A 27,986-nucleotide genomic window follows, 5' to 3' on the forward strand; every position below is an offset into this window, starting at 1 on the left:
CTGCTACGAAATTCACACAGTTATGCAGATAAGAATATCAATACAAAATCACCTCATATGATAGGGTTAATCCATATGATTTATCAAACTAATTATCTTTCAAATCACATGCCCAATCATATGAACTTTCTTTGACTTTTAACCACATGATAATCTTCATTTATATGATTTCAATATACCAGTAGAGTTATGATAACTCTTTCTAGACAAACCCCTAATCAATGCACATCCTAACCAATATCAACACAATATTTCATTTCTTAAAAATACTATCTCTCGACCACATTTCCGTTGGATTTATGGCTCAATTCACACATCATACAATAATTGAAGATCAAATGTTTAATTTATAATATATAAATAAACATTAATTATAAATCAACAAAACAATCACACAATAATTAAATGAAAAAAAAATGATTTTGTTAGGCTTGAGTGAAAATGACCTCGCGAGCGAAAATAAACTTAAGAGTTTAAGTCAAATTTTAACCATTTTTTGCTTGAGCATAAATCTTATCATTTGAGCAAAATTTGACTCCAAAGCGACAATTGTTTTTGGATATGTTAAAATAGGATATGTTAAAAATGTCTTTAATGTGAATGAATCTAAATGAGTAAACAACAATGATCATAATCCAAAATATTGAAAGAGAAATAATACCATGACATGCTTCTTTTCCTTTTAACATACTGATTTTATGCATCCAATATGTAATTTTGTAATTGGAATACACCAGATGAGTAAAAATATAAAATACATAAAACAAATTGAAATAAACACAAAAAAAAATTGTATTTAGTAGATACATCATTCACTAGAAAATAAATGATAGAAAATAATGTAGTTAAAATAACAATTTTAGTTTAAATGGAGAAGAGTGGTAAAAATAACATATGGAATAAATAAAATTTACAAAACTAATAGTCCATATTCTATAGTATTAAATTCATAAGTCATATCATAACACATGTAGTAGCAACAGACTTAACAAAAAAAATTCAAATACAAAAATGATTTTTTATTATTATGTGGGTTAGCCGTCCCATAGTTAGCTTAGACATGTTATGAGTATAAGTGAGTCAACAAATTAAAATAGTGAACCCATTTTATGTTTTTCTTAACGGGTTGAGAGCAGCTCATATAACCACTAGAGTCATGCATTAGTTTGTAAAGAGGAAGAAAATTAATTAATTTTTTTATATTATATTTCTTTTATTTAACTTATTTTTTATAAAATAGAATTTTATTATTTCTAATCTGTTTTGTTTCATTTAAAAAATAAAACATAAAATTATTATTTTTACTATTTTTTTTATATATTCTATTTCATTTTTAAAAATAGAATAACTCTCTTTACTCATAATAATATTTTTTTTCTACATGGAAAGAATATTTAAAATGTAAAAATTTAAATACTTGTATTTTATCTTTTTTTTAAGTTCTTACACTTTAATTAATTTAAGTGTTTTTATTATTTTAAAATATTTTTATGAATTTTTTTATAAACATAAAATAAAATCTGTTACATGTCTTTTATGATAATTTTTTAACTGTGATTTATTAAAATATTTGTTGGTAATTATGTCTCTCAAAATTTGATTTTTAAATAAATTATTAATAATTTCAAAAGATTAAAATAATAAAAAATATTGTGATTATTTTTATAATTATAATTATATTAAATAAGCACACTATTTTTGTTATATTAATGATAATAGTATATAATTTTTTATTTGATTTTTTTTAATTAAAATCCACTTTATTTTGGATCTGTCCTATAATTGTGGAAAGAAAAATGATACAATGACAACCTTGTTCCATTTATACAACTCTCTTTCTTTACTTAAAATTTTAACTTTTTGTATGAAATAACAAAAATACTCCTTTTTTATATCATCAATGAAGAGTTGTATAGTGGAACAAGTTGTCCCTATATCATTGTTCCTGTGAAAATTACAAAATGAGAATTTTTTGTTACAGTAATGAGTAGGACCTGGATTAGGAAGATGCTAAAATTGATAGAAGAGTAAGTGAAGGATGTTCCTCTGTTTCCAACTTCTTAAGATGGTCCACATCGAGTAGCATTATAAACAAAAAAAGGATTGTGTATAATATAAACCACAAAGGTTATTCATCTCAATTTACTGAGCCGTGCACTGAATACAAAGCGAACTATTCTTTCGCCTTTTACTAAAGAATACCGTGTTTTCATTGTATTAAACGGCATAAGTTAATTTTTGAAAGAGAATTCTTTTGAAATTTCTGTAATTAGTTTAATGTTTCTGAGATTGTTGTTTAATATTTTTGGATAATTTAAGGTGTGTAGTGACCTTTTGTAGTCAAAATTTTCAGAAATATCTATTATTGGATGACTACTTTTCAAACTCTTATTCATATATATAATTTATGGTGGATCAATTGAGTTAGACAAATTAAAATGAAATTTTAATTTTAACTTCTAAAGCAGTGGAGATTTATAGAAAAAAAGTATATTTATGAAATACTCAGATAAATATATTGTTATTTATAATATTTTATTTATTAAGGTTTAATATTAATATTAATATTCTTTTAACATAAATTTATAATATTCCTTAGCAAAAAATAATATAAATGTTATATATATATTATAAATTTTTGATTTTTTCAATAAATATATTATTACTATACATTTGCTGGTAGAGTAATCATGCTTCATACATAGTATTATTTTTGTTTGAACAGTTTTTTTTATATGGGTCAATCAATTAAATTGTGCCATTTACTGGTATACCACTCTCTAGTCTTGCTGCTGGTTGGATGTAAAATATGATATGAGAATTTAAAATTATTTCTCTTAGGCCATTTTGTAAAAGTATTCCCTCTGTTATACAAGGTCATGCTTCAAAGAATTAACTATTCCCTTGAAGTTGTAAGTTTGCACTAAGGTTTGCTGCAAGGAGAAGACTAGGAAGATTTAAGAATGAAAATTTAGAATGAATAAACTAGTAAAAGTTTGAAACATTTAGTTGAGGAGATAGAATTTTGGATTGACAAGATTATTGGCTTGGAGAGATAAGAATATTGTTATGGAGAGATGAAAATACTCAATGCCAACCTCTTTAGTCCATGATAAGTAATGAGAATTGCTATACTATTCCAGCATGGTGAAAGAAAAAACTAGTAAAAACTGAAGATCCTTTGTTTTATAAAGCTATTAAATCAGGTTTCAACAAAGACTAAAGTTCTTCTTCCTGATTTAATCTAAGTTAATAGAGACAGAATGACAGGAAAGATGTGAGTGAGATGAAAGAAATTTAATGAGGTATATGACCTATTGTTTATATTTTTCCAACTAAGAACAAGGACCACATGGAATACCACAATGAATATAATGAATTATTTGTGGTATAAAATCTAAAATCTCTCCATTTTAAGGCCACGGAGCCATGTAGTGAATACAAAGCGAATTATTCTTTCGCCTTTTACTAAAGAATACCGTGTTTTCTCTATTTACAATGGCATACCTTAATGGACCCTGCAACTAGTTCAAATATTTATTGTTGGTCAGAAATTATCATAGACCCTGCAACTATTTTTTCTTTTTAATATAACTACTTCAATATAACTACTTCAATTTTCTGTAGCTTGTAATAATTTATTATGTTATTATTTATGTCGTATATATTTTTGGCAGTCCAATGAATGTAATGATTTAGTAATATTTTCTATATAGGAAGAATATTTAAATATGAAATTTTAGATCGTTGAATTTACCCTTTTTTCTAGTTCTAACTCTTAAATTAATTTAAGTATTTTTATTATTTTAAAATACTGTGTAAAATAATTTTTAATCATTAATAAAATCTGTAATATAGTTTTTGTTATAATTGGTTTTGGTAATTAAGGATCTCAAAGTTTTAGTTTTAAATAAATTATTAATAATTCAAAATTTTAAAATAAAAAGTATTTATATATGCAATTATTTATAAAATTAAAACCATACTAAATATGAAAGCTATTTTTGTTATATTAATGATAATAATATATAAATTTTGATTTTGATTTTCCAACTTAAGATGCACTTATTTTGGATGTCAGGAAACTGTCCTATAATTGTCTGAAAATCCATATTCAAGAGGTTCCATGTTTCTGCAAATCTCAGAACAATTTGCCTTTGTTCTGTGTCTCTTCTAACTAAGAGAAAAGGGTGAAAAACTACTGCAAAAGTATGTTTCACAGATGAAAATACTCAATGTTAACCTTTTAGTCCATGATAAGTTATGAGGATTTATGTCACACTGGTGAAATCAGGTTAAAATCAGGATGTGTCTGACAATTGTGTGGTGCTTTAGGTACAGCTGTGTTTGATGTTTGATCCACCTGTATAGATGACACAACTTGTAACAAAATTTAATGGGCCTTGGATGACTGTTTGTGTTTTACTTCAATCCACCTAAGAAATTTAGTACTTTAATAATTGAGTGCTACATATTTAATTATACAAGTGGTAATTATAATAGTACCTTTGCAGCTAAAAATTCCAAGAGACCCAATTTTCCCTCTTCTATGTTCACTTTACTTCTAATTATTATAAAACACCTCTTAATAGTCATTGTTCAAAATATTTAAATTTTGTTTTATGTCATTATTATTTGTAGTTTTATTTTGTGAAATGTCAACATGTATGTTAACTCCACCAAACATTATTTATCTATTTTATAAATTCACCAACTTCATAGGTAAACAAAGAACCATGCCATACAATAACAAATAGTGGAAATGTTTCTGGCCACAGTTAAAAATATGTTGCTTCTCTTCAACCAGATAAATGCAAGGCTTAGCTAACACATTGATTTTGAAGGCTCATCAATCACGCACATTTATAGGTCTCTTTCAACTTAGGCCAAGTATTTCTTAATCATCTGCTTTGATGTTTTGAGACTTAAGGAAACTTCACATAATTCTGGTTACAGTAATGACGAGGCCCTCGCTTAAGAAGTTCCACATTGAGTAGCAACATAAAAAAACAAATGGGTTGTATGATATAAAGTAGAAAGGTTTTTAATTACACCTCACTCAGCCGTGCACTGAATACAAAGCGAACTATTCTTTCGCCTTTTACTAAAGAATACCGTGTTTTCATTGCATAAAGCGGCATAAGTTAATTTTTGAAAGAGAATTCCGATTGGAATCTCTGTTATTAGTTCAATACTTTTAGATTCTATAATTCTTCTCTGTTATTAGTTCAATATTTTTAGATTCTATAATTCTTCCTCTTAAACAAAAACTCTTCCTCTGAAATATTTTACTTTCTATATTAGCTACTGTTTATTGTAAATATTTGTGTTACCTAATGATGTATGCGTTACATAATATTGTAATGTTTAGTTAGAGGGTGTTTGGATCAAGTAATTAACACAAATTAACATTAAATTTTAATTTTAACTTTTAAAGCAGTGGAGATTTATACAGAAAAAGTATATTTACAAAAAATATCACATAAATATATTGTTATTTCAAAATATAATATTTTTATTTATTAAGGTTTAATATTCATATTTTTATGTAAGTTTAATTTTTTTTTCAATTTTTCTATCAATTTATTTTAAAAAAATCATTTTACATATGTACCAAAATTTCTATTATAACAATAAACAAATCTTTCTGTCACATTTCACTTTTTTTTTAATTTAATTTTTTTCTTTTAATTTAACTTAACCAACCTCAATTCCTACTTTTTTTCCCATTCTTTTATTTTTATTCTATTTTAATTCAAATAAAATATTAGATTCTGTTACGAAGTCCAGAAGTTCACAATAATTTGTAGAATGTGTAGATTTTGTTTCAATTTTGTCTTCCTTAGCAAACAAAAAATAATTCTTTTATCAATTCATGTCATATTATATACAATAAGTGTTATATATTATAAGATTTTGAAAAAAAATTTAATTTTCAATCAAATATATTATTACTCTACATTTGCTGGTACAGTAATCATGCTTCATACATGGTATTATTTCTGTTTGAACTGTTTTTTTTTTTATATGGGTCAATCCATTAAATTGGGTCATTTACTGGTATTCCACTCTAGGATATGTGGGTTTAAGATTATTTCTCATTGGCCCAAGTAAACGTATTTCCTATCCCTAATCCCTCTAATATAGAAGGCCATGTTTCAAAGAATTAATTATTCCCTTAAATTGTAAGTTTGCACTAAGGTTGCTGTAAGGGGAGGACTAAGAAGATTTAAGAAAGAATATTTAGATTGAATGAACTTGTAAAAGTTAAAATATTGGTTGAAACATTTAGTTGGGAAGATAGAATTTTGGATTGACAACATTATTGGCTTGGAGAGATACCAATATTGTTAGAGAGATGAAAATACTCAATGCCAACCTCTTTAATCCATGATAAGTAATGAGGATTGCTAAACTATTGCAGCATGGTGAAAGGAAAAACTAGTAGAAACTGGAGAATCCTTTGTTTTAGAAAACTATTAAATCAGGTTTCAAAATACTGGAGAACCTATTTGACAGGTTCAAAAACATTGATTATTCTAATGCAAAATTTAAACAAAGGCTAAATTTCTTCTTCCTGATTTAATCTAAGTTGAGAGATAGAGAGAGTGAGACAGGAAAAATGAGTGAGATGAAAGAAATTTTCTTATTGAATTGATGAGTTGAACCATTTAGTATGAGAAGCAACCTATGGTTTATATTTTCTTACTAAGAAGAAGGTCCACATGGAACACCACAATGAATATAATCACTTATTTGTAGTATAAAATCCAAAATCTCTGCAATTTAAAGACACGGAGCCATGTAGTGAATACAAAGCGAATTATTCTTTCGCCTTTTACTAAAGAATACCGTGTTTTCTCTACATATAGTGGCATACGCTAATTTTTTATAGGGGTCTGCATTGTGGACCCTGCAACTAGTTAAAATATTTTTGTTTATACTAGCTGGAATGTGCACATACTCTCTATCTTCAACAATTTTAATGAGAAAGTACTTTTTGTGCTCGAAAATTGAACTAATATATACTTATATATTTAATGATTAAAATTCATTTGTAAGTATAATAAAATGTGTTTGAAGCTTCACTATTATTCATCAATATTTACTAAAATAAAAAAAATATGATATTTTAGATTTGTTTTTATTATTTTAATAAAAGTTGAAAGAAAACTATCATTTCTTAATATATTTAGTTGAATAAATTTTTTACATGTTTTCTACGGCTGAACTCTATAACAAGCTTCCAAATGTGTATTTGTTATGTATTTATGCATAATAGAAATACATTTGAGAAATGAAAGATCATACATATTATTGGGGATTATTTACTGTGAAATAAATAGTTATAAAATACACAAACAAAACAGTTTTATGTTGTATAGAAGTTGTGAATTGAGGAGGGAGAAAAATAAAATAATATTTTTCTACATTTTAGTAAAGACAAGGGTGTAAGTAGCAGGCCCTAAAACAGACAGTAATATTAATGTTCTGCAAAGGAAGAACCTTAAAAAAAGGAGCTACTAAAGATCAAGAAGAAAATAAAAAGGAGGCAGTTTCTTCCTGCACCCCTACATTTTTCTTCCTGCACCCCCACAATGTTATGCAAAGACCAAATTATCCCTATTATTCTTTAAAAACCTTAAAATGCACTTGAACTGTATTTATTTTTTGCATTATGGATTATGGAATCCGGAAAAATTTTGGATTGGCATTTCTGGTAAAATTTCAGATTCACCAATCCGTAATTCAAAATATGCATCATTCAAAAGAAGCATTCCGGATCCACCAATATGTAACAGAAATATGTTTTCTGGATTCAAAAATCCATAATTAAAAAAAAAAGAATTCCGGATCCATGAATTCGTAATAGAATTAGACTTCTGGATTCAGCAATCTGGAAATCAATAATTTATGCAAAAATTGCTTCCAGAACACCTCCTCATCCGGAAAAAAAATAATATTCAGTTCCAGATTGCTGAATCCGTAGCACAATCCCAGATCCTATTCCGGTAACCATGGTGTCCTTTTTCAAATAAAATACTAAGACCAATTTCGGGATTTAGAAAATTGTGGGGGTGCAGGAAGAAAAATGTAGGGGTGCAGGAAGAAGAAGCCTAAAAAGGATGTCCACTTCCTCTCTCTCAGCCCAAAGATGAAATATAAAAAGAAGCCCATGATATGAGTCCATATAATTTTTTTTTATTGATTTGAGTTAAAATGAATTTTAAAGAGATTGATATATGTTTGAATACTCGTGTTATGAAAAAAATTGTAAACATCATGATTGTCCAATATTAAATTAAGTTTATATATATAAAGTTTATAATTTTTTGTTTTGTTTTAATGGATGAAATAGGATATGTGTGAATGTTTTGATGAAGAAGAAAGTTCCAAGGACTTAGAGTTGAGGAATAAGGTCAAGGACTATTTTTTGTAGTTTATTATTTTATAATAATTTTATATCAATGTTAAAATTATAGAAATTGATGTGGAATGTAAGAGAAGATTGTTTTATTCTATTATTTTGATAATTTTTGTATTATATTATAGTTAGAATTAGAGAGAAACATTTCAAGGAAACAAAAATAGAATCTTGACAACATGTGAGTGATGTACTCAAATGATTGATATGAAATATAAGAAATATAAGGGAAATATTTAGTTAATGAAGGAATAAGGTTTGGTGACAATATTATTTTGAAATTTTAGATTGAGTTTTTATAATATTTTGCAAAGAACATATTTAGAAGAGTAATAAATTTATAATGATGACAGATAAACTAAAAAAGGAAATGTAACTTTTATAAATATTTAATTATTGAGATTGATATTTAGTTAATATTAACATTTTTAATTTTTATTTAGATAATTGTTCTAATTTTATGGGTGTATTATTTTTTTAAATGAAGTAAACTTTTTTTTAAATACTAAATGATATATATGGTAAAATATATTAATATTTGATCTTATTAAATATAAAAATCATGTGATATTTTAAGTAATATTATTATATGACTTGAGTATAGAAAAAATTGAAGAAATTGATGTAAAGAAAAAAATGATTTATAGTGTACTTTTGTTAGAAATTTATTCGAAAATAATAGATTGATTCGGGGCAATTCAACAATTTTTAATATAATTTTATTTTGATAGGTTTTAATTACTAATTATTTAGATTCTAAACTTGGTATTAAAAATATTAATAGCTAATTAGATAACAATATAGAAACTATTTATCAACCATAAAAACTAATTTAGAAACCAATAATTTTTTTAGTTTTTGTGTCTAATTTAGTTATTATAACAATTAATTATTTTTTTTCTCTAAATTAGTTTTTATTGGTATATATTATTAGGAGAAAAAAATAAAAATAATTTTTTGGTAGTATTAGGAGAAAAAAATATTTTTATTGGTAGTATAAAATATTTGTGCTAAATTTTGTAGTAAAATAAAAATAAAAATAAAAATATTTAGATATTCAAAATATAAACTCATGCATTTATTTAGATCTTTAAAATAAATAAATAAAAATATAGGATGTTACAAAGTTGATAATTTGATATATTATTTTTTATCGAGAATAAAAAATTATTTTAATTACAAAAAATGATTTAATATAAGTTTTGTCATGTAAAAGTTAATTTAAAATCACATGAATTGATGTTTGAACATGACTATAGAAAATTTAACATGATGTCAGTGGATGTTTATGAGAGGTGGATAATATGTTTTAATATTTACCAATCATATTTTGAAATAATTTAAATATTTTATTCAGTATTTTTATTTTATATTCGTATAAAGACGCATGGCATATTATAACCCAACCTTTAGAGATTCTTTCTACTTTTCATTTGTCCATTGTTAAAAGAGGTTTTTGTTTATATTTATTTATTTAAAATTTGAATATAACACTGATAACTATTTTTTTACCTAATTTTCAATAGGTGGATATTTTATGTATTTCACATCTTAATTATTAAAATAAATATATCATATCAAAGTCTTACGATTTTATTATAAAAAGTTCAACATCGATTATATAACTTTAATATATTTGAATTAAGTTGTGATAAGTACACGACATTCATTTCAGTAATTTCATAAAAAAATATTTATTTTATAATTATGGTATAAAATTATATTATATAATTAAAAAAAATTATAAAATAATAATATAAGTCAAAAGTTAAGGATGAAAAAAAATGCCGTAAATTAAAAAATAATTTTAAAGTGAATAAAAATATTAGTTATAAAATGTTATTTTGTTTTATATTTTTATTTAGATGAAAAGAAAAAGAAAAAATGTGGTGATTTTGACATAATTTAATGCATGTAATAAGGTGCATGGTTTGACATAATGGATCAACGTGCACACTAAAAGTTTCCCAATAAATTTTAAACAATAAAGTAGGTAGTTAGGCTTTTTAATGTTCGTCTAATCATAAACCTTCCGCACGCACCTTTCTAATAGTTTATAAAACAATTTTAATAAAAAAATACTTTTTATATTAAAATTAAAATTTGAATTTGTAAATCCTTTATTTATTATTTAAAAAATAAAGAACGTAGGTTTGACGTTTAAAATAATGTATTTTAAAGTTAAAATTATAATTTATACATATAATTTATTTTTAAATTTTGTTATAAATTCAAAATTTCAAAAATTGATGTTGTATATAGGATTTGCATTTTGTTGTTCATTAAATATTATTTGTAAAAGATGGATTTTATTTTTAAAATTGTAAAGTATTATGTTGACGGATAACAACTACAAGAAAATCATCAAATAGAAACTAGTTTTTGAGACCAAAATAATTAATTGCAATAGTAACTAAATTAGACACCATTTTAGAAATTAAAAATAAATGATTTTTAAATTAATTTTTATTATTGTTAAATAGCTTTTAAATTGGGGATTTTTACCATCATGAGGTTATTTTTTTTTGCTTTTTACCAAAATGAGGTCCATTTTAAAAAAATTACAAATTTAGGCAAGTTGTGTCAATTCGACCCGACTTCATATGCACAAATCGTCCCAATTAGACACGACTCTGCTATGTCATACTGAAGTCGTGCCAAGTTCGCACGACTTCTGCCACGTCATTTTTAAAATTTTTATTTTATTGTTTATATATTGGGTAGTAAGTTATGTAATGTTAAAAATTAATTTGATACATAATTTTCTAAGAGTGTTAGTTTTTTAAATGTCGTTATTTAAAAGGCCACAGTATACAATTTGCATAATATTTTAAAGGCTTATGAGGTCCAATTTAATTCAGTTTGAAATCAGAATTATTGGTCTACTTACACGAGACCAAATTTTTTACCTGACCCCATCATGCATCGACATCAATCAGGAAGACCTAACATTCAACGCATTCGTAACGAAATGGATGATTCAATTCCAAAAAAGCCAAAAAAATGTTCATATTGTAGAGTGGAAGGTCACAATAGAAGCAATTGTCCGTACAAACAAACTTAATAATAAAATTCAATTAAAGTTTGATTATTAATTTCCTCATTTTCTTTATCTATGTATTTATTCATTCATAACACTCTTAGAACATCCATTTTCTTTATCTATGTATTTATTCATTTAATTTAAACATGATCCATACACGATTATCCAATTTTTTGTTCCTTAAAACTAACACTCTTAGAAAATTATGTATCAAATTAATTTTTAACATTACATAACTTACTACCCAATATATAAACAATAAAATTTAAAAAAAAATTATGACGTAGCAGAAGTTGTGCCAAGTTGGCACGACTTTAGTATGACAAGGCAGAAGTCGTGCCAAGTTGACACGACTTCAGTATGACATGACATAGTCATGTTTAATTGGGACAATTTGTGCATATGAAGTCGTGCCGTATTGACACGACTTGCATAAATTTATAATTTTTTTTAAACGGACCCCATTTTGGTAAAAAACAAAAAAAATAACCCCATCATGGTAAAAAATCCTCTAAATTGATATTTAATTAGCTACTAAGGTTTTAACTACCAATTATTTTGTTTCTAAATTTGGTAGCAAAAACCTTGGTTGCTAATTAAATAACAATTTAGAAACCATTTAACAATAATAGAAACTAATTTAGAAATCAAAAATTTATTTAGTTCCTAAAATGGTATCTAATTTAGTCACTATAATAACTAATTATTTTTTATTTCTAAAATTGATTTTTATTTCATGATTTTTTTAGTAGACAAATTAAGTAAGAAGTATCAGAATCAGAAAATTATTAGTTTTTGTTGTTATGAATAATTTAACACTCATTAGTTATAAACTTACAAATATTATAACACATGCACAAAAACATTTCATGAACTTTCTCTTTTATTTGATAAGTAATATTAATTTCGACAATAATATTGTAATTGTTGTTGACTCAACGATGGTATAAAACTCGAACTCAACATTTTACTTATGTCAAATCCAGTTTCACTTGATGAATGATTTATTGATATATCGATATTTAGTTATAAACTTTTGATTTTTTTTTATTAATTAAATGTATATAACTATTTTGACGTGTAATGCTTTAAAATATAAGTAAATATTTGTTATAAGTTAACATACCCATAAATATTTAATTAGTTCATTTTTTAGGTAATTAAAATTTAATTTTAAGGTCAAAACTTTAAAACAGGAATTTGAGCCAATCATCATCCTTTTCAAAATAAGTAACCCCTTTCATATATATATATATATATATATATATAACTATACAAGTGTATTAAAAAATTAATAAACATGTAATTCTATTTATATAGAGTGTTAACATTTTATTTGTGTTATTAATATGATTATTGTCTTTCTTTTTTTTAAGTTTTTTTTATCATCGATTTTGATTGAAATATTTCGAATAATACTTTAATATTCAAGTAAATAATATATTTTATTATACAATAAATACATGTTTATATTATGTGTGTTGAATTTTTATTTATCAGATGGACCAAACTCTTTAATCGTGATTTTAAGATTGTTTTACATCTGATTGTTGTTAATTACATTATTAATCTATAATTCTAAACGCTAACTAATTTATTAAAAGTTTGCCTAAGAAGTTAAGATAAGTTAGACATACCATTATCATCTCATGGTGTTGACACATGGGATAATACTCTAGATGTGAGCTTGCTTTTTGGGAGGTAGAATTTCTTAACATATTAATTTCAATAAAATTTGTATTATTGGGTTATTTTTTTTTTGAAAGATTTTAAATATTAATTTCAATAGATTCTTTATTATTGGGTGAAATTCTTTGAAAGTTTTAAAATAGTTAAATAGGAATAAACATTGAATAAAATATAAATTTGATTAATAGAAAAGTGTGTATTACTAAAAAGAGGTTGTGTGTTGTTTGTCCTGTAACACATAGTGATGAAGTTTTATATGGGAAGAAGTGTAAGTTGTTTGGGAGGAAATGGATTATGGGTTTGTGGGGTATGAGTTTTGCTTTATTGACCATAAAAACCCTTTTTATGGCAAAAGAAAGTCCTTGAAAAGTGGGGTAGGATAATAGATAAGGGCAATGGATATTTAACATTGCTTCATGAGAACCATAAGTTTGATGAATTGTATAATTGTCAAGTGTTGATTGTGAAATGAGAGAGTATCAAGGGTGTGGCTCTTAATCAGTGTAGAGGGCCAAACTTAGGATATGCTAAAATCTTCTTAAATCCCACTAACTTTTTCTTCATTTTTTAAACAATAACTATCCTTCTCAAATACACTCCTTTACACTTAAATAAATCAAAATCATATTCTCTACTTCCAACTTTTCTTTAGTACTTCATTTTGAGACTCTTCTTTCTTATGCTTCAACTTTTCAAGATTTTTAATTCAACCACTCCTAAACATCAATGGAAAATGTTTATGCATATTTTCGCCATATAAAAAGACATATAAAAAGACAACAAATGAATGTAAATAAGATTTTAGTTCAAATATAAACCTAAAGTAGAACAATTATATTGTCAGCATAGCTGAGATGTCAAGTTGCATAGTAATATTTAATTTAAAAATTTTTATATAAAAAAGATTTTGATAAATTTAATATGTTATTTACACTAATAATATATAAAAAGTAATAAGTTGTTGTTGGGATAGACTATAATAATAGATAAAGTAGTAAACTTTAACTTTGATTCAAACTTACAAAATTAGATTATAAAATAAGTTTACAGTCACTTATATATTATGAAATGTCTTTATTTCTAATTATGTGAAAATTTCAAGAAAATGTGAAAGCTACTATCATATATGAAACAAGACATAAAACTTTACAAGTTTTAGTTAAGAGTTTTGTTTTCGTATTATTTGAGTTATACCAAGATCTACCATTATTTTTTTTTTAATAAAAATGCTTTCATGTTAGACATTATTATACAACTCAACATCCCAGTTAAACTGACACCTTAAGAAACAACAATATGAAAAAATTAGGTCAAAACTTATATGTTAACAAAAATGATACATAGGTAGATTATACCTATTCGTAAAGAATTATAAGAACAATCAACAATTTTTAAATTTTTTTCTTGTGTTATGATGAATTACTTTTGAACTTTGAAAATTGATAATTATATATATCCGGATTTTATCACTTCAAGAATAGAATATCAATAACTTTAAGTAGTAGAACACACAAAATTACTGCAAAGGTTGCATTCAAATATACCTAAAAAGAGTTTTTTTAATAGACTTTGGTAATTTTCTTTGAATTGGAGATTTGGAACATACATAATTTTTCATCTTATTTTTATCGTTAAATAGAAAAAAAGACGTAAAACTAACCATTATTTTATATTAACGTTAATTATAAAATATTTATATAGTTCAGTATTTTTAAGTTACTAAATTAAACTATCATATAAATAAATTTAGTTAATTTTATAAATTATAATATCGTGTGTAACATGGCAAAATTGTAGAAACATAAAAAACATAAAAGTATGTAAATAAATTGTAGAAACTTCTTTCTACGCATGTTTATCTTCTTCCGTGTTAAAGTATACAAGATCACCTAACATACCACAAAAATAAGAATGAAGTAACTATTTAATTAAATATATAAGAATAATATCAATAATACTTAATCACATTAAATCATCCATTCCATTAATAATACAAAAATATATACTACTACTAATAGTAATAAATGTTTTAGAAAACTAATATTAGGTTATGAGAATCTACTTTTTCTATATAGATTACATTTTGGTATCTCCTATGATAAAAGTAACTTTTTACATATTTCATTGTGTATCACTTATGTTCCTAAATAAATTTATCCACTTTTACCATTTGATATATTTATTATTTTGACGTAATATATAGTAAAATTTAAAATCTCATTCAATAATCTTATAACTCAATACTCATACCAAACATCATCAATTGAGTAATACACCTATGTTATTATCTACACAACACATCTTTAGTAAAATAATACTATTATGATTATTACTCAAAATTCATCATATATTTCAACCAAAATATAATCAAATTCATACCTTCCATTTCAAACTCAATTTACACTAATAATAAGTAAATAAAATTATAAATATTTGACAAAATAAACAACATATATATAAATGAATTTTAAACAAAAATAATTAAAGGGGAATAATGCTTGAGTTGTGAATATGTTATTACGCGACAACATACAATTTGTGTAACGAAACTTGCATTTGAACAATAAGACATCGATATCATTTAAATATCATTTAATCACTTTATTGATATATCAATGGATATGAGAGAATTGACTGAAATATTCCTAACTTAAGTGATCAACCAATACTTGAGTGTCCAAACTTCTAGCTAGAGAAAGATAATCAACATTAACTTTACATGTTTAGTAAGTCACTAAGTTCCAAATCCAATTCAAAACTTTGACTATTCATTGTTTGAGTGTTCATTTGTCACTTCACTGATTTGAGTTTCAAAAGAGAGAATTATTTCAACATCTCTTTTACTCAAATTTAAGATCATACCTTTGAAATTATCATACCTTAAACAATAACCTTTGTTACTTGAACAATATCACTTGAACGTTACTTACTCGATCAATATCTAAATTATATATACAAAATCAACAAAAACTAATAGATTATATATACACATAATTTCCAAAAAATATTCTTATTCATTATATCATGCTTTAAACATTAGCATTCACCGTATTTTTACATTCAAAATAATAATTTCATCATTAATTATACCCACTTTTACAATCAAAATCATAATTTCACCATTAATGCATGTCAAACACTTAAATCCAATAAAAAAAAAAGCAGCACGAGCTTGAATTCAAATTCTCTTGCCTAACATTCCTTATTAATAAGCAAAAGAAACTCTAAATAAAAGAACAAAAATGAGACTGCATATAATCTCTATAAACCAAAAAAACTTCAACTGAACACTAAAAACATGTATTACAAGTCCAACCACCTAAAATAACAAATCCTTTAATCTAAAATAAAAAATATTTTTTTTCCAAATCAAATTTTAATTCAAAGTAAATGATCAAAGTTCAAAAGTAATATTAATAAAATAAAAATTCTCAACTACCCAAAGTTAGATTTCGGATAATGGGTACGTGTATGCAAAAACGATTAGGTAAACTTGAAATTTTGGAGTATTGAACTTAGGAAGAAAAGAACTATAGATGATAAAAGATGTGGATATTATTTTTTTTATCGTAAAATTGTTTTAATTTAATTGAATATTTAAAATATAATTATTAAGTAAGTGAGTATATTAAATATCTAGAAAAGAAGTTGGGTGCAGAAAAATGTTATGAAAGTGGAATGAGATTATTTTGAATTACAGTTATGTGCAAGCTGTCAAAAAAGATGGAATATATTAGGTCGGCACGATACAGGTGGCAGATGAATTGTCCAATGCCACGTGGCAGTCGAATATTGTATGGAGAGAAAATGGGAAGGTGAAGTGGTAGTTCTGATGGCTTTTGCCAACCAATTTCATAAATTCTTGCCTTTACGCAATGCACTTATGAATTTGTCAAACTTGCTGTACTGTTACAACATCAAATAAATTGCATACTTGTAAAATTAATTATATTAATAACCCCATCAAATCAATAAATTTATTAACTTTATTCTTTTATTTTACCTGGCTAAAATGTAAATAGCTTTTGTTTCAACTTTTTTGTTTCTTTCCTATGAAATATTTTTATTGTTAGGACATCTTAATGATTTTTTTGGCATAAATTAAATTTTATAAAAAATCTATCAATAAAGAGATCATAATGTAATGGTGATTAAAGCTCTCCATCTTGTAGGAAGAAGTCTATCGTATGTATAATGCTCAAGCATGATGAGGATACTCACATATATGGTGTTGTTACTTAAGTAAGGAAGAGACAAATTCATTTGTGATATCTAGATGTATCTCGTTAAAGTGATACAATATTACTAAAGCAATAAAATATATTTCCAATTGAACAAAATGAAGTCACTCAAGCGAGAGAATCATGCTTAAGTGATGTTTAATTTTTTGTTATTTATGTAAGATGCATGTGATTAATGATATGTTGGTTGGTATATGATTAATGAAATATATGCATGATGATATCTATATGGTATGTGTCAGGTGTGGATGAGTCCTAGTGGGTGTTAAATCCTCTTTTGGATGTGTGACATGTATATATGAGTGAATTATATATAACACGTTATGTTTGTAATATGTGACCTTTTATAAGTGATCATTTCTCATTGTATATGACCTCCTTTATAGGTGTATGTTGTGTTTGGGATGTCTAAGATGAAATCAAATCTTAAGTGATGATAATAATCATGATAGCTCATTAAGTAAAAATTATATCCCAACTTTAGAGATGAATAATTTTAGACAAATGAGAAGTTGAGGGAGGGTTCATGTATTAGACTTGACTAGAGGAACAAACTACCTTAATTTACACAAGTATACTGAGATATACTTCATACGTGCGTCATATGAAAAACATTATGTAACAATTACATTATGCATTGTGGATGTGATTGAGAATTTTGACATCTTATATGATAATATTTCTATTTTGATTATTAAGGATGTTATTGAAATTCATTCATCTTAATAATATTTTAAAAGTAGTAATACGTGGTTTATATTAATTTTTGATGGATACTATGTAACGATAATATAATTATAAGAACAAATATTAACGCCTAAAATTTTATAGTCTAACTAATATAATTATATGTATATATAATATATTATAATACAATAGTACATTAAGCTCTTAAAAAAATATTTAAATATATAATATCTCTTTACTAGATAACTCTGTTTCAATATCTCTACCAAAATAGATTTATAGATTTAATTACTAATTAATAAGTATAATTATAATAATTAATATGCATGTAAGTATAAATTAATTTATACAAACCAAATGAAAAGTTATATTAATTAAAAATTAAACACAATACCAATTTTTTTTACTACTTTCTCATATTTCACAAGACTCAAATGAAAAGTTATATTGATTAAAAATTAAACACAATACCAAAAATTTAAAAAGGAAGGTAACAATGAAAAATATAAATAAAACTAAAAGCATAACTTTGAAGTTTTTTCATAAAAAAAAGTAGTCAATCATTCAGAGAAATTCTTATACTACATACTACTATTATGAATAGTTATATATATATATATATATATATATATATATATATATATATATATATATATATTTGAATATTTCATAACTATATAGATTTGGAATTCAAAATAAATAAGGTGAATAAATTTACCTAAGCTTTAATATTTTAATATTTTTTATGTGGGTTGTAATACTTTTTCTTGTTTTTGAATAAACACGACAAATTATATCTCGTAAAATAATAAAAAATGAATTCAACATGTTAAAAATATTATTTTATAATAGCGTCATTAGAAATGTCTAAATGACGATCCATTATTGTTTTGGAAGTACTAATATTAATTTAATTCTTATCCCTTGAATTTTGTAATTTATTTAATTATTAAAATAAAATACACATTTTCGCATTAATACTATCCATTACCATATATTGTATTTTTTTTAATTATATACACATAAATGATGAGTGGGTGATTCACGTAAGAACATTGAAGATTAAAAATTTAAGAACAAAATTCAATAATTAAATATCAGGGAATTTTTGTAATTATTTTTTCCTTAAAACGTAAAGAAAAAATATATTTAAGATATATATTTGAAATTTATAACAAATTACGTACTTTGTTGTTAAAATTTCTTTCAAAGAAACTACATCATTAAAAAAAAATCAATTTTAATTACCAACAATAATAGTAATTATTATTATTAACATTCAAACAATCGCGCTACTATATGATTTAAATTAATTTAACACAGTATGTCTTATAAAATAAAATTGTGCTATTTATGTAAAATGTTTGCTTAAGAAATAAGGTAGGTTCGATTTATTTATTAAACTATAAATCTGTTTAAATAAATTCTTACGTTTTGAAATAAAAAATGCTCAACTTGATAATAAAAGGACAGTGTATTCATAATATAGTTGAGTATAGTTTTTATAAAATCCTATTACGCTTGAAAATATTTTGCAAGCAGTATAGAATATTTGTGCACATCAATAATCATTTGTAGTAAAGTGTTGTCAAAAGCTAAAGAGGAATTTATGTTTGAATTGATCAAAACACATCATTATAAATATTTTAAATTATTATTAATAATTAATGCATAGAAATAATAATAATTTAATTTTTAAAATTAAATATTTCAATTTTTGTAAGAAAATAAAAAGAAACAAAAAAAATATTTATGAGTTACTAATAATATTTTTTCTAAAATATCAATTCACACAGAAAAATTATAAAAGTTTTACATAAAACAACATAATAAAATGCATAACAAAGTAAAAAATTAAAAACAGTCATGTAAAAACATAAGGATGCTAAACTATCAAACACATGACAATGATAAAGTATTTGTAACTTATACTTAATCCAATCAAAACTCATTATCATATAAAGTTTTATTATATTATATGGTACCATTCACGAGAGCATATTCTCACTACTACAAGAAAATTATGAAATATAAATTAATTTTAGAGACTAAAAATAATTAATTGTTATAGTGATTAGATTAAAGACCATTTTAGAAACTATTTTTTTTGCTTTCTAAATTAGTTTATATTATTGTTAAATAGTTTCTAAATTGGTATCTAATTAGCTACTAAAGTTTTAACTACCAATTATTTAGATTCTAAATTTGGTAGCAAAAACTTTGGTAGCTAATTAGATACCAATTTAGAAACCATGTAACAATAATAGAATCTAATTTAGAAAACAATTATTTTTTTAGTTTATAAAATGATATATAATTTAGTATATAGTAACTAATTATTTTTTGTCTCTAAAATTGGTTTTTACTTCATGATTTTCTTGTAATGTCCATGTTATTTGGCATAAACAAGTACGAAATACCTGTTCAAGTATGGGTGAGTTGGGTGGAGCATGGTATTAAGATTATTATTGAAATAAGTAAGGTGGTGAAGATAATGAAAAATGATATAGTAATGGAAAATAAGCAACAAATGATGATGGGTAATGTTTTACCATACCCCTACGATAATTACTAAAATATTCATGTAAGGTACTAGGGTTTAGGGAGATTTGACTAGAACATTTAAATCTAAGAATGTCAATATTTAGGTTTAAGTTCAAGAAAAAAATATTCTTATTATCTAAAAATGGAATGAAAACAACATTATGAAGGTTTTATTAAAAGAGATAATGTCCTAATAATGCTTAAGTGAGAGTTGCATATAGGTGCAAGATAAAAATTTTAGATCACTTTGGTTTGTTGAACTGGGTAGACTAAACGTCACAAAATAAATAAATATTCTAATTAATTTGTTTTGATAGTTTTATATATGTAACTTGATTGTTTTAAAAATATTGAAAGAGATATATTCAATATGTCAATTAAAAAGTATGTAAATAAAAAATGGTTAATTTTAAAATGACTTAACTATGTATTAGACTAATACTATTAATCATTTGTAATTAATTACTATTCTAATTAAAGATGTTTGAGAGAGTTTAAGTTAGAAGTATTCAATGTGTTATTTGAGATGATGCATAAACTATCAATGTATATCATTTTATGGATATTGTCTAGTGAGATGAAACAAAACAAAGTAGGAATTCTTATACTAAATGAATGTCGTGCTAATGAAAGCATTAAAGAACATTGAAGGGAAAGTTGGAAAAAAAAATGGAAATCACGAAAAATAATGCCTTTTCATTCTTTTAAATTTTCTTTGGTGAAGTGAAGATATTTGTGAAGAAAGTTATTTTTTTTTAAAATTAACTATATATAAATTGATTATATATAAAAGTTATGTTTTAATATAAATATAGTATAATGCTCAATATATATTTTTATATTATAATAAAATGAATAATTAAAATTAATTTAAAATTTAATTATTAGTATGTAATTTTATTATTATTTATTAATTTTTAATTAATTTTAATTTTTTTTATATTAAATCATTTTAAATTATTTAAATTTATTATATCTATCAAGTCACTCACAAACTTTGATACAATCATCATATCACTCACCAACTTTAATAAACTTTATTCACAAAATATGCATTAACATACTTCAATTCAAACAACTTCACTTTCCTATCACCAAATTCCCGCCCTCAAATCTTCTCCCCCATCCAAACACACCATGAGTGGTGAGATATGTTCGTAATTTATCAAATACCAACTGATTGAACTCATTTATGCAGTGAAAATATGATGAAATATTAATCATTAATTATATGATGTTTTATATAATTAATCATAATATGGAAAATATTTTTTTTATAAGGTAGGGTTGTGAATTTTTTTATCTATGATAAACATTATAAATAGCTTTAAAATAGTTACTTCTAATTATATTGTTTTTTTTTTTAATTTTGAAAAAGAGTTTTATTTTATCTCTATTATTCAGTTAATCATGCCCTAATTTTGGCTTACGTTGTAAAGATCTATGTAAATTTGGTTTTTAATAAACTTAAGTTTCATTTTAGAGATTTGGATAGAGTCTCAACCGTTTAATTCAATCGTCCACGGATCTATGTACGACTAATCCCAATCCATATTAGTTGATAAAATAAATTATTTTGACTTGAACTTTTAAACACAAGTGAAATTTGGCTATTTTAGCTCGATCCAATCTTATTATAATTAATGTAGATTTAGTCTGCAAAAATCTTATAAAATTGTGATTGAGAATTGTTAAAAACTTATACTGAAATTGGTTTATTTGGATTCACTTAGAATAATATGTGAATAAAGTGACTCAAACACGTTAAATAAAACATTTGATCTGAATTTTAAATTTTGAACACAAATTTGGGTAATTTCCATTAATTTTTTTCCCACTAAGCCTAGAATTTAGTAACCCAAATTTAAACATAATTTTTGGTCCAACCAATTTATTTTAAATAAGCTCAAATTCGATTTTATTTAAACTTACTTTATGAAATATAAGGTTTGGACTTTAATTTTAAAATTAATTTTTGAACTACTTAACTTAATTCGACAAGTGCAAGATCTAAACTTATATAATTAGGATCCAGAAATCATTTTATCAAGTTTGCATAGAGTCAATCTATGCATTCGAGATATTGTTTGTTTTGGAGGTCGGTGCTCTATCACGGTTTTGTCCTTAAAAGACGTCTCGGTGGGTTGAGGGATGATGAAGTATATAAACTGTCATTAACCTCGACTCCTGAATGATGTGAGACTATATTGGCATACTGAAACAATTCAAAATATTTATTTATTAGAAATTTGAGTTATATAAGCAAATTTTTAGACGTTATATATAAACCTTATATTTGGCAATTGAAATTTTGGGAGTAATAACGGTTGAAGTCAGTTGTCAAATGGTCCCCATAAAAGGAACTTAAATGATATATAATATAATATGAGAAGGGGAAAATGAGTGTTTTAAGAAATTTCATTGGAAGATGTTGATTAAAGAATAAAATTTCGAGAAAGGAAAATAGAAAAAAAAAACATGATGTAGAAGAAATATTGATGTGAAAGAGGAAGGAGAGTTTGAAATATTAGAGAGAGAAGCAATAGAATTCTTAGGAACACTACTGATAAAAAAAATAGCATACGTTTAATAGGAATTTATTATCATATGTTATATAATAGAAGATGACAAGAAAAAGAATTGTTATTGAAGTTATGTGAAATGTGGTTTTCTAGGTTATTTTAAACTGATAACTAATAATTCATTTAAAATAATTTGCTTTTTTACTAACATATTTAATTTTCTGTTTTTGGCTCTAATCTCTTACTTTTTTTCATTCATAGTATCTAAAAAAAGTTTGGAGTGAAGGGTGCTTTAACTTGAAAAGGTTGTGACTTTATTGCGGTATTCATTGTTTCTTCTTCGGCTTTGACAAAGATGTTCTTCTTCTTCTCTTCTCCTGCTTTTGGGCGACATGTTGCTCATTATCAATTCAAACATCAAATCCAACATTCTCACCTATTGTTGCTTCTACTCTTCATTTTTAACATTTAATGCTAATTTTACTTTTTTACCACAATCTTATTTATTTATTTAACATCCTGTTAAATCATTTAATTAATTATTAAGACAAATTCAGAAAAATATTTCAATTACTCATTATTAATGATGCATTTAGCTTTTGTTTTTCATTCTTCACTATTTTTCTCGTGATTAGTATGACTTGATAATAAAAATAATAAAAAAGAAAACGAGTTTCCATACGCTTTGACAATTTGCATGAATGTGGTTTACTTTGCTAGAATTTACGTTGAAACATGTGCACGTGAATCATCCACCTCTCTGGGATGTAAGTGCATTCGTTTCTTTTGCATCTCCTTATTATTATTATTTTTGTTTTTATTTATTTTCCTTTTGGCTAAGCAACTACCATGAGAATATATGCGTATCATAATAAGAGCCTACTTTATATTAATGGGAAAAATAATGCATCACCCAATTATACCTCTAATGCTTACATAATCAACTACAAAAATATATGTATAAAAGAAGCAAATTGCACAACTCACCACCCCAAAAAAGAGAAAATAGTTTTACCTTTTTGCCAAAATCAATTTCTATGATATTCATGGAGACATAGCATAAGTAGCACTGTTTTTATTATAATAAATATATGTAACTGATAATCTCTAATTCCATTATTTTAACGGATTCTTTTACATTAAACATTGTTGGTTTAACTAAATTTACTAATCCAACCATTTATGCGCCATTACTTTCTACACATAATTGTTTAATATTATTTTTGAATAAAAAGTTAACAACGAAAATATTTGAAATATGAATGTGTGAGATTTGAAAATGGTGGAAGAATGCTCATAAAATTTCTCCATATCCAAACACTTTTTTATTTACCTGTTTGGTAGAAGGATATAATAGTTGAATACAAATTTCCAAGTCTATGGGTTTTTACCTGAGCATAGTGTGTAGGTAACATTAGAATATAGTAACAATGTGGTATAGAATATCCATAGAAAATAAGTAAAAAGAAAGGTAAAAAGTTGAGTTGAGTAATTAACACCAAGCTGATGCCACAGTGAGGGTTCTTCCCATCCACCCAAAGCAAATCCCACCATTTTCTACTTTTACCTCGACTCGCTTCTCTCCTCCCAATCGTTCTTTTATTGACTCAGCCACTCTCTGACTCAGTGGTTTCAACCTGAATCCAGCCATGCCCATGCGCGCGCGCCACTTTCCGAACACCTCGCACCTTTCAACGCGGTCCCTTCCTTCGCACGCCACCGTGTTCGCTATCTTCCGACTCAGTCCTTCCTCGATCCTTATTCGCCCCGTGTTCTCCCGTGTCATCGTCGTCTCCAGCGAGTCAAACAACGCGCCGTAATACGCACACGACTCGGCCACGCGAGCCACGAAAGGCGCGGTATTGGTGTTCGCCTCTTGCTCCACCAGCGTCACCACGCGCGGAGCTAGTGCTTTCACGCGCCTCAGAAGGTCGTCGCGCGGGTTCTCCGTGGAGACGCTCTCGTCGGGCATTCTGTAAAGCCTGAACGCGAAGTTCACCGCCAGCGCCGCGTCCGCGTCGCAACCCAGCGACTCACGAGTCAACTCGGCCAATCTCCGAGTCAGCACTTGGAATTCAAAACTAATCCCGAGTTGCTTTGCGATTCTTCCCAGCATCACGCCCGCAGTACTCATCCTCTCGTCGGCATCGTTCTCCGCCACGGCGATGATCTTGACGACGGCCGGGGCCCCCTTCCGCCGCAAGGAGAGCTCGTGGAGAAGGCTCGCGTACTGTTTCCCGTTCCCGATGTCGAAATCCACCACGCAGAGTTTGGCGTTCTGTGATTTATCGTCGAATGCGGATTCGAGGATAGCGATGTTGGCCACCATGAGCGCGACCCTAAAGAAGAGAGAGTGTTCAAATAGCAACTGAGTGGACTCGGCGTGTTCCCTGCTAAACAATTCCGCAACCGGAGGTGGATACTCAACGTGACTCATCCGCGACTTGAGCGCGGAAACCATGCAATTTACGAAGCGTTGATCCGAATTCTGCGATAATCGGGTTAAGATCTGCGTCGCAACGTCGAATCTCCCCTCCGAAATTGCTTTCGCAACCTCCGTTAGGGACTGTTTGGCACTGATGGATTCCGCGGAGGAGTTGGACGACGTCGTAGAGGAAGTGGGCGAAGAGGACGCGCGTTTGGGCGGAGTGATTAAGTTCTGTATTGTGTCTGACCATTCAGAGGTGGTAACGACCGAAACGGCGTCGCCTTGGTCGTCATCATTGTCTTCTAGAAGCTGCTTTTCCAACTCCTGGAGGCGGTGGTCTATGGAGTTCTTATCCGGCTCGGGGTTCGCGATTAGCCTAGGGAAATTCGTGTGAGACAGGATCGAACTCGTGACTGGTTGCGCGTTAACGGCGTTAGGGCGAATGTGGTGGAGAAGGGAGGCGCCGTAACGGTGCGACGGAAAGGCAGATAATTGAGGCGAGAAGGTGGAGAATTGGTTGTGTTGAAAAGTTCTGGGCTTTACGGAACGAAGTTGATAGTTTGGAAGGAGTTGGTTATTGCCGTTGCTAATAAGAAGGTTGTTGTTGTTGTTAGAGAGGTTGTGGGTCTGGAATTCCGCGAGGGTGCGTTTCCCGATGAGAGAGGATGTTTGGTGTTGGGCTATGTTGGAGGAGGGCTGAAACAAAATCGAAGGTTGGGATCGGTAGAGTGGGTGGTGAGCGGTGGCGGGGTGGTTGTTGATGGTGGGTTGAACTGCCATGGATTGAGCGGGGAATCCTGTTGCTCCGCCGTACAAATCGGAGGGTTCAGCAGCAGGGAACCCCGGCGACGACATCCGAGGGGTTGTGGCGAAGAAAATAAGGAAGCGACTAAAAAGTTGGGATTTTGGAAGAAGGCATGGGAGAGAGAGGGGTAGAAATGTTGGAGTGATTCTGGTGAATATAACAGAGGGGATTTTAAATTCGATTAAGAAAGCCAGTGAACCCTTCTCTTTCTTCTATTCCTTTTATTTTCTCTGCATGCCTCTTTTCCCTTTTACATTACACATCCTCACATCACAACCGTTCGACTCCTTCAGATTCTAGATTCCATCTATTCAACGGACCCTGATGAAGTCCACAGGAGCCTAGACGCAGTCCTATCTTATTCAATAATAACAAACTTCAACTCCTGAGTCACAGCTTCCTCGGGTAACGCAATTCCAATCCTCACGCGCCCTTCTATACTTGTCAACATTTCATAACAGTATCAATTTCATCATCAAATCACTCTCTCCTGCTGTTAACTTTTCACTTCTTCAAAATATCATTTTTTACCTTTTAAGGCTTTTTAATATATTATTAAATACTATTTAAAACTATAGACAGGTTTATAATTATTTTTCTTAATTAAAGTTGTTAACCAATATTTAGACTTCTCAAAGAATCTTCACTTTTCATATTGTGCAATAGTGCCCTAATTTTTTTATGGTGCATTTCGTTTGTGTACTGCAGTGGCCAACATGTGTTTCAGTGCTTGTTTTATGTAAACAAAAAAATCAAGCTTATTTAAAATTTATTAACTCTGAAATTTATATTTGATCTTATGTTAAAAAGATTGTTGACTGAAACTCTTGCCTTCAATATTATACCATTATGTGCATTCTAAAAGAAAAAAATCACATCAATTTCTCTGAAAAGTTAAACTAATGATTAAGTACTTTATTACATAACCTAAACAATTCACATTCCAGCTCAAATATCAAATTTCTGTAAGAAAACATACAGAACATGGTTTGAAGATTATTTTTTTCCATGAAAAGTAAATGTTAAATAGATAGACAGATAATTAACATCTATGATATAAACAATTAAAAAGTAGTCAAATATTTATTATTGAACAAAACAAGTAATCATTCATTTGGGCCATGATTGAGGGAAAATAAAATCGTTGACAGTTATTAATTTTTTTTGACTCGATAATTGATTGTTTGATTTCATTTTATTATTTTGAATGATTTTTAACGCAAGTTTTTTTAAGAAAGAAATTCCGCAGAAGTTGTGTAATTTTTCTTACATTAAATATTTTTTCATGCCTTGTTACTTTAAAATAATTCAAATTCATTTCAAACTTCATTTAAATTTTAAATGTTGATAAATAAAATAAAATAAAAAATATATGTTTATGAGGCAAACTAATTACAGTAATATTGTATTAAATACATTAAATTTTATTTTAAAATCTTATTTTCACATTAACACTTAATAAATATCATTTTTATATTTAATATTAATGTAAAATATTTTAAAGCAAATCTCTCTCTATACACGATAATAATTACAACAACAAAAAGTTGTCTTATATAGAAAGAATTGAAATGATTATAAATAATTTAAAGATAAAAAATA

The 27,986-nt window shown here is 26.6% G+C and overlaps 1 protein-coding gene, 3 non-coding genes and 1 pseudogene across 4 annotated transcripts; 4 read left to right on the forward strand and 1 right to left on the reverse strand.

The window, feature by feature from the left end:
• Positions 1-2,148: 2,148 nt before the first annotated feature.
• On the forward strand, positions 2,149-2,265 carry LOC137830769 (U5 spliceosomal RNA). Its single transcript, XR_011084260.1, has one exon. It is a non-coding gene; the product is annotated as a U5 spliceosomal RNA (small nuclear RNA).
• Positions 2,266-3,425: 1,160 nt separating this feature from the next.
• LOC137830772 (U5 spliceosomal RNA) lies at positions 3,426-3,514 on the forward strand (annotated as a pseudogene).
• Positions 3,515-5,061: 1,547 nt separating this feature from the next.
• LOC137830771 (U5 spliceosomal RNA) lies at positions 5,062-5,179 on the forward strand. Its single transcript, XR_011084262.1, has one exon. It is a non-coding gene; the product is annotated as a U5 spliceosomal RNA (small nuclear RNA).
• A 1,619-nt stretch (positions 5,180-6,798) lies between these two features.
• On the forward strand, positions 6,799-6,915 carry LOC137830770 (U5 spliceosomal RNA). The gene has a single exon (XR_011084261.1). It is a non-coding gene; the product is annotated as a U5 spliceosomal RNA (small nuclear RNA).
• A 17,538-nt stretch (positions 6,916-24,453) lies between these two features.
• On the reverse strand, positions 24,454-26,786 carry LOC137828002 (scarecrow-like protein 8). The gene has a single exon (XM_068634392.2). The coding sequence runs from the start codon at positions 26,432-26,434 to the stop codon at positions 24,644-24,646; it is 1,791 nt and encodes a 596-aa protein (XP_068490493.1). The 5' UTR covers positions 26,435-26,786; the 3' UTR covers positions 24,454-24,643.
• Positions 26,787-27,986: the final 1,200 nt, after the last annotated feature.

The sequence above is a fragment of the Phaseolus vulgaris genome, chromosome 7 (genome assembly GCF_051622355.1).
Source record: "Phaseolus vulgaris cultivar YP4 chromosome 7, ASM5162235v1, whole genome shotgun sequence".
NCBI lineage: Eukaryota > Viridiplantae > Streptophyta > Magnoliopsida > Fabales > Fabaceae > Phaseolus > Phaseolus vulgaris.

Excerpts from the sequence above, each read along its gene's own strand:
- LOC137828002 (XM_068634392.2), bottom strand. The coding sequence starts at position 26,434 with ATGTCGTCGCCGGGGTTCCCTGCTGCTGAACCCTCCGATTTGTACGGC.